Below are 11,347 nucleotides of genomic sequence, written 5' to 3'. Positions count from 1 at the left end.
GTATTTTTGTAGGATAGAACTTTTGGTCACGTTCACACGAGGTCTAACTATTGGCAGTTTGTTATTATTATTATTATTAATAATAATAATTATTATAATAATATTAAATTGAGCATTGGGAGTAGAATCACACTGCTACAACCTTGCCGCCTTCACCTCGGATAGGTCGCGGACGTGGAAGTCACACACAGCGCCATCTTGTGAGTCTGCTCGGTAAAAACCCGTCTGAGAGCCTCAACACTTGGGCAGCTCATGTGTGGACTTCATCAAGTCACGTCCCATTCAATATCGCTCGACTGTTCTTCACATTCGAGGGTGTGCGGCAGTTTTTTTATGGCGGATTTCTGCCAGAAACCGCTCGATTGTTGAGTGACGAGATGTCGGGGCGACCCGGTGTGATGGTGGCTAGTGCAGGTTACTAGCTGCTAACTTGTTCCACTCCTCCGGGGCCTGTCGGGTCTATTCGGCGACGCTTTTCGTAGAAGCACAAGGTAACGTCAACTCGGTGTCAATTATCGTAAAATGACGGTTACATGTCAAAGATCAATTCGAGGTTTAAATTTAAAAAAAGGGGGAAACTAAACGCCTTGTTAGCAACCGGCTAACGTGGTTGTCTATGACTGCGGCAGTCTTTCATCTCTCCCCATGAACTAGCTGTCTCTCCCCATGTGCCTACAGTTGTCAGAATCTACCAATTATATTATTAATTAATTAATTAATCTAAAGATGGGATATTTTAGTCGCAGCACACATTTATCTGTTCAGAATATGTCTACAAATTCATTCAAATTTGATATTTGGCTACAACTTGTTGCTTGAAGTGTCACCATGTGATGGATGTTTAAACTGTTTTATTATTCTTTTAAGTTTGTTGTGTGATTTTCCACTTCCATCCATTTTATTGTGAATCTTGTCCTTTAGGATCATGGACTTCCCGGGCCACTTTGAGCAGATCTTCCAGCAGCTCAACTACCAGCGTGTCCACGGTCAGCTGTGCGACTGCGTGATCGTGGTGGGCAGCCGTCACTTCAAGGCCCACCGCTCCGTGCTGGCCGCCTGCAGCACCCACTTCAGAGCGCTGTTCACGGTCGCAGATGGTGATACGAGTATGAATATGATTCAGCTAGACAGCGAGGTGGGCTCAATTATGTAGAAACAAACATGCTTTTGTGGTGTGTTTGGATAGTGTGTTGTTGTTTGTTTATATAAGAATGTGGCAATATGATGCATATCACGATGGCGGCGACGATATGATGTGTATCTATTGTGATACAATAATATATTTGTGTTTCTTGACTTTGCAGAATTTACAGACAGCACGACTCTTGGAAATAGTCGTGTTTGTTTTGAAACTAAAATATGTCCAAACATCAGCTTTCAAAGCTGCTGAGACCATCTGTAACCCCCCTTTACTCAATCATCGCCGGGAACTGGCAGGTTTCACTGTCCTTCTGGCGTGGAGGACGTAATGAGTGCTGCCAGCTAGTGGCCGGAAGTTTATTTTCAACAAAATATGAACAAGCGCTGCCAATATTTGCGTGTCAATTGTGAATAAAAAGTCGATATAAAAGTTAAATATCCATTCACTATCATAAAAAAATATATTGCAGTATTAGAGATGAGTGTATCAAGTCTATACTAAATTTATTACAGGCAATTTTGTGCCATGATTCAATCAAACACAATCTAATTGGGAACATTTTCGATCACTCGCATGTTTCAAATGTAAGTCTCTTTCTTGAAGTTATTACTTTATAAAGCTCTCCTCCGTCTAAAATATCGGCAGATGAAAGGTTACGAGAGCGAAATCAATGTTGTAATAATGGCTTCACTCGTCCTCCGGGTGTCTGTAAACACGCCCCAATTTGTAAGTGGAATGTTTGACCGAACGCTGCAGAGTGCGTGTGGTTCGGGTAAACAAGATTTAATTTCCAGAAAGACAAGTGTTGTCAGGGGGCGAGGCTTAAGAACATTTTCAAATGTAAATATTTCAGTGAAAATAGATTTTTGCACAAACGGACACAAACTGATGATACACTAGAGGTCCAAGATATTTAAGATCAACACATCAGTTATCCATTAATGAAGTATAAATAGCGATGAGTGATTATTATTAAAAGTACACTTCACAAGTTGTGTTCATCAGATTGTATTAACGTGAAACATTAAATTTAATTTAATGATTTAGTTTATTAGTGATTACTCGAGGAAGTCTACTAAAAAATCGACTGCGCTATTTGACAGCAGTCTTAATATAGTCTGTCGCTCTAATTCAAAATGTGTTGAATTGTGTGAGCTGTCTTCTGAGTTTTTACCAAAGACAGGGGCTTGGTTTAAATGAATCCAAGTCTAACACATTCCTTATGTTTCTCAGGTGGTGACGGCAGAGGCTTTTGCTGCTCTGGTGGACATGATGTATACCTCAACTCTGATGCTGGGAGAGAGCAATGTGATGGACGTTCTTCTCGCGGCTTCACATCTTCATCTCAACAACGTTGTCAAAGCTTGCAAACACTACCTGACCACGCGGACCTTACCCAGGTCCCCGTCCTGCGAAAGAGCCCCCCACCATCAGCAGGAGCAGCAAAGGCACCGGCATCAACAGGCGGAGCTGGCCGTGAACAATTCCCTGGCAGCCAATGCGAATTTGGCATCGAACGCCGCCACGACGAAGTTGCAGCGTTCGTTTTTGCTCCAGCAGCTGGGACTGAGCCTGGTGAGCTCCGCTTTAGGCGGCATGGAGGAAGAGGCCGTCGGCAGTCGAGTGGAACAGAGGGCCTCCTTTCCCATTCGACGCTTCCACAAACGCAAACCCAACTTGGGGTTGGCCGAGGACAGACCTCGGCAGAGGCCACGCCTCTCGGGCCCTAACTTGGGGCTGTTGGCGGACGGAGTCCACAGGGAGCAGAAGGAGGCAGTGCTTCTGTCCCCGGACTCTCAGAAAATGAGCGACGACTGCAAAATCGATGCTGGGATTTCTGACCTGGTGGGCATGTCTCAGGATGATCCGCAGATGCCCAGCCAGTCCGACAGTGGTCGCTGTGAAAGGGAGGACTTCGGGATGCTGGATGGAGGAGTGGGGAAGGAGGAGGACATGGACGATGGGGACGAACACAGCAGGACGGGACTGAAGATCAAATCAGGATCAGAGTTGGAGGAGACGGAGGAGCAGAAGGTGTGTTGGATATGTTTTTGCTGTGTGTTTACAGGTCCAAGTCAAAGCGTAATAACCGTTTTATTTCATGGACCCAGAGGTCGCCAACCTTTTCAAGACTGAGGGTTACATAATGGAGGGACCTGTTTGATTAAAACATCCTGAAATACTTGGTAATAATATAAATAATGATTGTAATAATCGAGTAGAAGTAATACAACTGCTCAAATATCACTAATAATTATTCACAACAGTAATGGGAACAATTATTTATCGACTTACAAACCTTTTTTGGATTATCAGTTCCAAAAACTGCTGTAATATTTACACTAATAAAAAAATGTTACAGAGTTGTGTTATTGTGTAATGTTAACAAGCAAGAACATGAATTTAATGATGAGCCTTTTCAAACAATGAGATTGTGGTTGATGGTAAGAACGGCTCCACAGAAAGTGAAAGATCTTGAAAGTGGTCATTCAGAATACAATTTGTATATTTTATTTTGACTCATTAGCTAGAAGACATTTTTTATTTTGAAAGTCTATAGTTGCATTGAATGGTTCCTGAGAGCGATTTTGAGACGCAATCATCGGGTTAAAACCTTTTTAGTTTGTATTCATTAATGGGTGACAATAAATCCAAATAAAGACGTCTTTTCTTCTGACTTTTTTCCCAGGTTGTCGTGAAATGTGAACCTCTGAGCTCTCCCGAGCCAACAGATGAAACTAGCGATGTGACATCACAAGCTGAAGGCAGCGACCGGGCAGAGCCTGGAGGTCACGAGGAGGAGGAGAAGGTCGAGCTGAGTCCAGAAAGCAGTGACCTCAGTTTCAACTCTGAACCGCGACCCAGTTCCCAGATGCTTCTCAAGAGCAACATGGGAGTGGGCTCTGGAGCGTTCGGCTGCAGCGGCGGTCTCGCCCCCAAACCCGGCTTCAGCATTTCTAATTTCCTTGGCTCCAAAGACTTTGGAAACGGCGGCAAAGGTATGATCACGGGCGAGGACGAGCTTCCCAACACAACGACTGGCGACACTCATCATTTCCTGCTGAGGCAAGATACCTCTGTGTCTCCGAGTTCTGCTTCTTCCTCTCTGATGCAGGCACACTCGCACAGCGGTTTCGGTGAAAACCTGCAGGCCGACTCTCTCTTCATCCCCCCGCTGCACGACGCATTAGCGGGGCCCAGAGGAAACCGAGTGAGCGGCAACACGGTTCACGGTGGTGTGGATCAATTCAGTTTGGACTTCCAGCGCTCTAGTCTAGGCCTGCACTCTCTTGGACGTCCACCCAGAGGCGCTGGAGAGGGAAACCCTGCTGCTCTCGGTTATCCCTGTTTCAGGCGCATCGCTCCAAAAATGTCTGGTGGAATCGGAGGCGAAGAGGCGAGCGTGCACCAAGATGCCGCGTCTTCCTCCGCCAGCATCACAAGTCCTTTGTTACTCAACGAGAGCGGCGGGTACGACATGAACACTGGCAGGCCCACCTCTCTGCCCCCTCAGCTGACCAGGGCTTCAGCCGACGTCCTCTCCAAGTGCAAAAAGGCTCTGTCCGAGCACAACGTCCTGGTGGTGGAAGGCGCTCGGAAGTACGCTTGTAAAATCTGCTGTAAAACCTTCCTGACGTTGACGGACTGTAAGAAACACATCCGGGTCCACACCGGAGAGAAACCGTACGCGTGTCTGAAGTGCGGGAAGCGTTTCAGCCAGTCTTCTCACTTGTACAAACACTCCAAGACCACGTGTCTGCGCTGGCAGAACACCAACATGCCCAACTCGCTCCTGTAGGACCTTCCCGACCTCATTTATCCGTCGCGATAAAGACCTGTTGTGTTTATTTAAAAAAAACTTTTAGTTGCCATCGATAAGATTGATTGTTGATGTCAATCAAAAGCGGCTCTAGCTATGGTGTGCAGAGATGGTTCTCGGCTGGTCTGTTGTACCGATCCACCATCTCTCTGTGATGACGAAACCTTCATCTGTATCCATCAGGGCACCAAAGTCAGCTTGGTTACCTCTTCGCAGGTAACCTATCTTAGGCCCTATTCGTCCACAAAGGCCAAAATGTCTGTGCACTAACTACCTTATTATAAGTGCCACGTCAAGGAAGGTTATAAACTAAATAGGAGCTCTGTAGCACAAATATTAAGCAAATTACGGCCTTTTAAATTATTCTAGTCCTTAGAAGCCTCTGCTTTTCCGAGGTCTTGTATCTTGTAAAAAATACGCGAGGAACTTCAGCTAGTTTTAAATATATCTGAATCATTCGAATTGCCGATACAAAGTACACTTGTGTTAAGCAAGTCAAGTTCAAAGAGATTACATCCTCTATGATATGGTGTGCGTTTGTTGCTCCAAAGGTCACAGCAGTTCCTGATCGGCTCGTACACACATTCGTTTCTACGTCTGAAAATATCTCAAGTGCAGATCAGCTGCAGTACAAAGTGTTACATGTATGTTTTGTTTTTTTAGTTAGTCTTGTAATATAAATGTAGTCTGGAACAATCCAGTAGAATGTTACTTTCACAAGCGACCAGCAAAAGCATTTCTGAAGATATTGCAATATATTGACGTCTGTTGTAATATTTCCATAGATGGATGATGGAAGGTCAGGACGATACGGTGAAGAGTCAGGGTTGTCCACTCCAACTTTCTTGTCAAACTACTTAACATTAACAACATAATGCAAATTATTTTCAAATAGAATTTTTTTTTAACATCTTAAAGCCTGAGAAGATTCATGACGGTTGCTTTCCATGTCTTCATGAAAATGATCATCGCACATTGTTTTAAACAGAAGTAGATCAGTAGAAAATGTCTTCATGGTGTGCCTAAAAATGCATATTTTAATTCTGTTTTGTGAATACACCAACTGTGATGTAGAAATGGTAAACCGCTCCCGTGACAGCGGATCAGTGAAGAATACTGTTTTGTAAATAAACGCTTCAGTGTTAGAGAAAATCTTTAACCGATGTTGTCGACTGCTGTGTGTCAAGCAAACTGTTAGAACTGCTTTAAAACATGTTTTTTTTTTTTTTTTGCAATGCTGGCTTGTTTTGTGTCACTAACACTGTCGAGGTGTCACCGCACTGAACGATGAATACTGTATACACTTACTTACCAAATTGAGAGGTAGTTGTTTAACTTGATCTTGCAGTACAAAGACACACTTGCCTTCTTCCGCCGCGCCGTCATCGACGAGGGTCATGTATGATGCCAAAATGTTGAAACCTATTTAAAGTCAGACTATTCAATGCCTTATGCCCTTTAGCTTGCAAAGCTGGGTTTTTGTTGATGCCTAAGTGGAATATGTTGTGTTGTTTCAATGTTTCAAAACTAACAGTGTGTCTACAAATATCAAAGTGTTGGTGGCTGCTGCGATTGTAAAGCACGTTCAGTTCTTGTTTAGCCTGAATAAAACCACAAAGCTCATCTCTTGCAGGTTTTTTTTTGATTTCAACGTTACAAGTTCAGTGGTTCATGTTCCTTCAGAGCTTCAGTTCCTTGATCATCGGCTGCCCTCGCAGTCCAAGAAGCAGGTTGTTGGCCGCCAGGGTCGACATGGCGTTGCGCGTCGTGTAGGAGGCGCTAGCGATGTGAGGCAGGATCACTGTTGGAGGCAGACGAAGAGTTAATAATTCAAGCTCTTGTACAACATCATTAACCTTTAGTTCATTGATGGGCTAACAAAAACTCAGAGGGATTAAAAATTAGAACCATAAACTCAAGTATGCAAGTAATAATTTTACTTAAATAGAAAAGTATTTATAAGGGCAGCGAAAATTAGAACAATTCTTCTCTGCTCCTTCTGTTCTGTCAATCTGTTTTCAAAGGGCAACTAATGTGAAACTCCTGACTCTCCTGACTTGCATGTTTCAAATGTTAAAGTCTTCCTCTCCAAGACGCTGTCAGTCCCTCATCATGACCATGTTTTCAACTTATCCATTTAAAAATTTCTCCCCTGTCTGAAATCTCGGCGAACGAGTGGTTACGAGAGCGGAGCCAATTAGGCGTAATAATAATGGCTTCACTCCTTCTCCAGCCAGCTGTATTCACTCCCCCTGTTTGTTTATACAACGAGTCCCTTGGAGGTGGAGTCGTCCGTGACCGATCGCAGCAGAGTGGGTGTGGTTATGGTTAACAAGATCTCCAAAATGTTTTCAGTGGGCGGGGCTTAAGCACATTTTCTAATGTAAATATTTCCATGAAAATATGTTTTTTTTACAAACAGACACATACTGATGATACAATGAAGGACAAAGATCAACTTAAGAGACACTTAAATCAACACATTAGTTGACCTTTAAGTTATTTCGTTAAGACAATAATGGTCGTCCTTCTGTCTAGATCCCTTTACTTAACCTTTCCATCCGACAAATGAGCTGCAATCTTTACTCAGTGCTATCAGATCATCTGTTATTCAAACACAACCATCAGCTGCATGAGCTGCGTAAAATCATGTGTGTTGAACACAAAAAGAAATGTAAATGAAGGTGTCAAATATTTCAGTGGATCTTTGGGACCGGTTGCTTCTATACAAGTTGAGTTTGGAGAACTCACCACAGTTGTTGAGGGTGAAGAGAGGATGGCTGGTGGGAAGTGGTTCAGGGACTGTCACGTCTAGTCCTGCCGCTGCTATTTGACCGGTGGAGAGAGCTTCATACAGGTCTTCCTGGTCCACCACACCACCTCTGGAGGGAGAGAGAATAGGGCGGAGGTTGTTGTTTGACGGTTCCTTTTGGTCCGTTCAAAGGCACAATTGAATAAAAACCATGTTTGATGTTACCCCCACCTGCTCGTGTTGATGAAGATGGAGGTCTTCTTCATCTTTGAGAAGAGCTCCTTGTTGCAGATCTTCTCCGTCTCTGGTGTCAAAGCAGAGCACATGGCCAGGAAGTCGGAGCGCCTGGCGAGCTCGTCCACCGACACTATGATGGAGGATAAACAGCACTGAACACTGACCATGTCTTTATTCCAAATTTCAGTTTATGGAAGTATCTATATAACTTCCTTATCTTATCTTAAACACTGGCATCTATATAGGTCACCATATCAACACAAACCTCAATCTACTTGAAGCAAAAATAAAGGAGCGAAAAGTATAAATTGAATTAAGCAAAATACTCAGAAATATTATTTTACATATGGAAATAGCATTTTTTAAATCCGATTTTAAAGTTGTTGTTTTTTCCAAATATACTTCTTATGTTCACCTAAATCTTTTAATAAATACTCACAAAAGTGACAAAAGCTGATGTCAACAGTTCTAAATCCAAAAACGTCACATTCAGAGACTAATAATAAATAATTGAAATTAATACAAGATAAATTTGCACGGATCTGTAGTTTGCTGTGGCCACTTTGAACAAATGTTATATTCTATTACATTTGTTTATTCATTGCATAAATTAATTGAAATGTTTTCTGTAAAGGATTAAGGTTAGATTTTTTTTAATTAATTATTTTTTGGTTATGTTTACTAGTTCTAACCCTAAATATATTTTGACTTAATTTTTTCGTTTCAGGAAAATTCTGCGCAGGAGTATTCTTTGTTTGTCGAATTAAATCTTTAGAAAATTGAAAAACTATTTTCAAATAAAGTAACTTTATATTTCCATAGTTATTTTAATAAGAATTAAATTGCGACTGAAGTTTGGTTTATTAACATGTCATTATGAATGTTGTATGTTGTGTGTCATATGGCTGCTGCACACCTCAGATCTGTCTGGGGTTCTTACCAAACTCTGCGTTGATGGATTTGGCGAGTTCTGGTCTGGGTTCTACATCTGTGTAGATGAACTTCTTGACTTTGAAGGGAGCCAGACGTTCAGCGATGGCCACACCTGGGAGCAAACAACACGGTAACACACAGCAGGAATCACCCGACACAAGAACTCAAAACATCAACTCACCGATCCTCCCGAGACCGAAGATGCCGACGGTGCTGTTGGCGAGTTCATAACCACACAGCCACAGAGTCCTCCACGTGCCCCAACCTCCACTGCAGCAGGTCAACACATGACATGTATCCTCTGAGCTCGGAACCGGACGACACACACACTTACGTCTTGGCTTCATGTGTGGCCTCGATGAGTCTCCTGGAGGTGGTGAGCAGGAGTGCAACAGTGAGTTCAGCCACTGCATCGGTCAGCACTTCAGGGGTGTACCCCACACGTATCCCCCTGAGGAGGCACAGCAAACATTTACAATCAATTAAATAGATTCAGATTTTGCTTTGTTCCTCATTCTTTTGTGTAGTTTCAGCCAAGTATTGTCTTCATTTTTCATCTCATTTTGTCAATTCATTTACAATAATCTTTTTTGTTATCAAAGTATATATTTTTTGTCTGCATGAGCTGAACTCAGTCGTAACCATAAAAAGGATCAAGTCACCGTTTCTTCAGCTCTGCCAAACTCAGATGGTCAAACCCGACGGACATTGTACTGAGCACCTTCAGGTTCGGACCTGTAATTGGAGATGCAAACGGTTAAAGGATTACAACAACAAGAAAAATATTAACATTCGAGCACGAGAAAAACCTGCGGCATCCAACAGTTCAGCGTCGATCTTCTCTGTGAGCACGCAGAGCAAAGCGTCGACTCCTTTAACCCTCTCAAGGAGCTCCTTTCTGGGCACTGGGACGTCATCAGAGTCCCAGAGATCAAACTGCACTCTGAGAAAATAGACTTTGAATTGAACTGGCAAAACTGGTAACCATCAATGTACAATTTTCTTAACAAACAATTGATGCTAGAGATACTTTTAAGAAGTACAATATTTACAGCATGTTGCAGAAACGAGATAATTTAACAAAGTTCAACAGAAATATAAAAAATTGCCCAATGTTTGCAAATAAAGTAGAGAAACAAACTCTCACTGTCCAGATTCCCGGAGCGTCTTCAGGCCGTCAGGTGGAATCTGTCGGGTAACATAGACCCGGGGAAGGCTGGACATCTCCCGCTGTACCAGGTTGGACGGACCCACGGAACTGAGAGGCGTCTGGATCAGCTTCGAGAGCTGCCGCAGAGTCACACGTCCACGAAACATTTTCCCACAGAAAGATAAGTTTCCTGGCTCAGAGAGAGCAAAATGTTGCTGGTGGTTTGAAGCTCAGACTGTGTTGACAGAAATGACTGGAGTTCAGAGGGAGGGTCTTGATGGACCGAGACCAATGGGGTCAGAGGGAGGCAGACTGTTGCTCTTGACTATCTGAAAAAAACAACAACTGACAATTTAACATTTCACTCACACAACTATGAGAGGATCCACCAGCTGTACTCAAATTTCTTTAATAACACGTTTAGATGTGTGGTAATCTCACTAGTGTATTTTGAAAAGACTGTGGTCACTTTATCAGTGTGGTCAGGGATGTCAATGTTTCACTTGGCAGTTGAACTTTGCTTGTTCAAACAGAAGAAAACACTGATTTCAATAACCTCACTCAAACTTTCTGGTTGAGACTGGTTCACTAATCGCTCGCTTGATTCAGAAATTGATACGAGCAAATTCACTATTCCTTTATCTCATTGTAAGAGTTGTTTTGTTTTTTTTGAAAAATGAGTTTTTAAATAAAAAGCTAAACATAATAAATATAGAAAGAGAGTAAATAAAGTAAACAAGGAGCAATCTTCTAATAACTTATCTCATAAAATGATCGACTGTAGTGTTGGGAATACTTTAGCTTTATAAAAATATACGTAATATTCGAATTTAGTAAATAGTAATGGTGTTTTTCTCTGCCACAGGTAAATTCTGACAGGAAAAAATGGCCGTCGTTCACGACACCGCTCCTGCTGATAGGACTTGTGAGACATGTAATAGATGCGAAAATACTGACCTGCTCTAGTAGAAGAACTCACATTTCATCCTTAAATCTCTTCACTGGCTGCCAGTTTCTTTCAGGATAAACTTTAAAATTCTGGTTCTTACTTTCAGATCTGTTCATGATCTGATCCAGCCTTACACCCCAGCTCGGGCTCCGAGGTCTGTGGATCAGAATCTACTGATGGTTCCTCGCACACGGGAGTGACTCTGGTCTGGAAAAGCGCTCTACAAATATAATTTACTTACTTACTTTCTTTCCACCAGAAATAGTGGGACATTTGGAGACGTGAAATATAACAGATCGAAACCTCCAGCAGAGCCAGAGAATGTGCTTTTTTTGGGGGGCGAGTGATGCCAACCCGGACAAACC

At 42.6% G+C, this 11,347-nt stretch overlaps 2 protein-coding genes across 2 annotated transcripts; one reads left to right on the top strand and one right to left on the bottom strand.

Annotated features, from left to right (window-relative positions):
* The first annotated feature begins 233 nt into the window (after window positions 1–233).
* zbtb5 (zinc finger and BTB domain containing 5) lies at window positions 234–6,495 on the top strand. Its single transcript, XM_087799937.1, has 4 exons — window positions 234–491; window positions 922–1,135; window positions 2,375–3,175; window positions 3,831–6,495. Exons 2-4 carry the CDS (start codon window positions 926–928, stop codon window positions 4,938–4,940), a joined length of 2,121 nt encoding a protein of 706 aa, XP_087656063.1. The 5' UTR covers window positions 234–491; window positions 922–925; the 3' UTR covers window positions 4,941–6,495.
* An 86-nt stretch (window positions 6,496–6,581) lies between these two features.
* On the bottom strand, window positions 6,582–10,451 carry grhprb (glyoxylate reductase/hydroxypyruvate reductase b). The gene is made up of 9 exons (XM_087799974.1): window positions 10,031–10,451; window positions 9,693–9,826; window positions 9,546–9,618; window positions 9,218–9,334; window positions 9,065–9,153; window positions 8,891–8,995; window positions 7,945–8,080; window positions 7,713–7,843; window positions 6,582–6,762 (listed from the first exon to the last, which is right to left on the bottom strand). The coding sequence occupies exons 1-9, from the start codon at window positions 10,198–10,200 to the stop codon at window positions 6,641–6,643; spliced, it is 1,077 nt and encodes a 358-aa protein (XP_087656100.1). The 5' UTR covers window positions 10,201–10,451; the 3' UTR covers window positions 6,582–6,640.
* Between the last annotated feature and the right edge of the window lie 896 nt (window positions 10,452–11,347).

Source organism: Callionymus lyra, chromosome 1 (assembly GCF_982586985.1).
Source record: "Callionymus lyra chromosome 1, fCalLyr1.hap1.1, whole genome shotgun sequence".
Taxonomy (NCBI): Eukaryota; Metazoa; Chordata; class Actinopteri; order Syngnathiformes; family Callionymidae; genus Callionymus; species Callionymus lyra.
Note: the sequence above shows the minus strand (reverse complement) of the source record. Positions and strands in the feature narration are given on the sequence as shown.

What these genes read in the sequence shown, in the direction of transcription:
- zbtb5 (XM_087799937.1), top strand. Translation starts at nt 926, where the DNA reads ATGGACTTCCCGGGCCACTTTGAGCAGATCTTCCAGCAGCTCAACTAC. An exon ending in TGATTCAGCTAGACAGCGAG is followed by an intron (nt 1,136 to 2,374) that starts GTGGGCTCAATT and finishes TATGTTTCTCAG; the next exon opens with GTGGTGACGGCAGAGGCTTT. An exon ending in AGGAGACGGAGGAGCAGAAG is followed by an intron (nt 3,176 to 3,830) that starts GTGTGTTGGATA and finishes CTTTTTTCCCAG; the next exon opens with GTTGTCGTGAAATGTGAACC.
- grhprb (XM_087799974.1), bottom strand. Translation starts at nt 10,200, where the DNA reads ATGTTTCGTGGACGTGTGACTCTGCGGCAGCTCTCGAAGCTGATCCAG. An exon ending in TTGGCAGAGCTGAAGAAACG is followed by an intron (nt 9,335 to 9,545) that starts GTGACTTGATCC and finishes GTGCCTCCTCAG; the next exon opens with GGGGATACGTGTGGGGTACA. An exon ending in CTTCGGTCTCGGGAGGATCG is followed by an intron (nt 8,996 to 9,064) that starts GTGAGTTGATGT and finishes GTTTGCTCCCAG; the next exon opens with GTGTGGCCATCGCTGAACGT.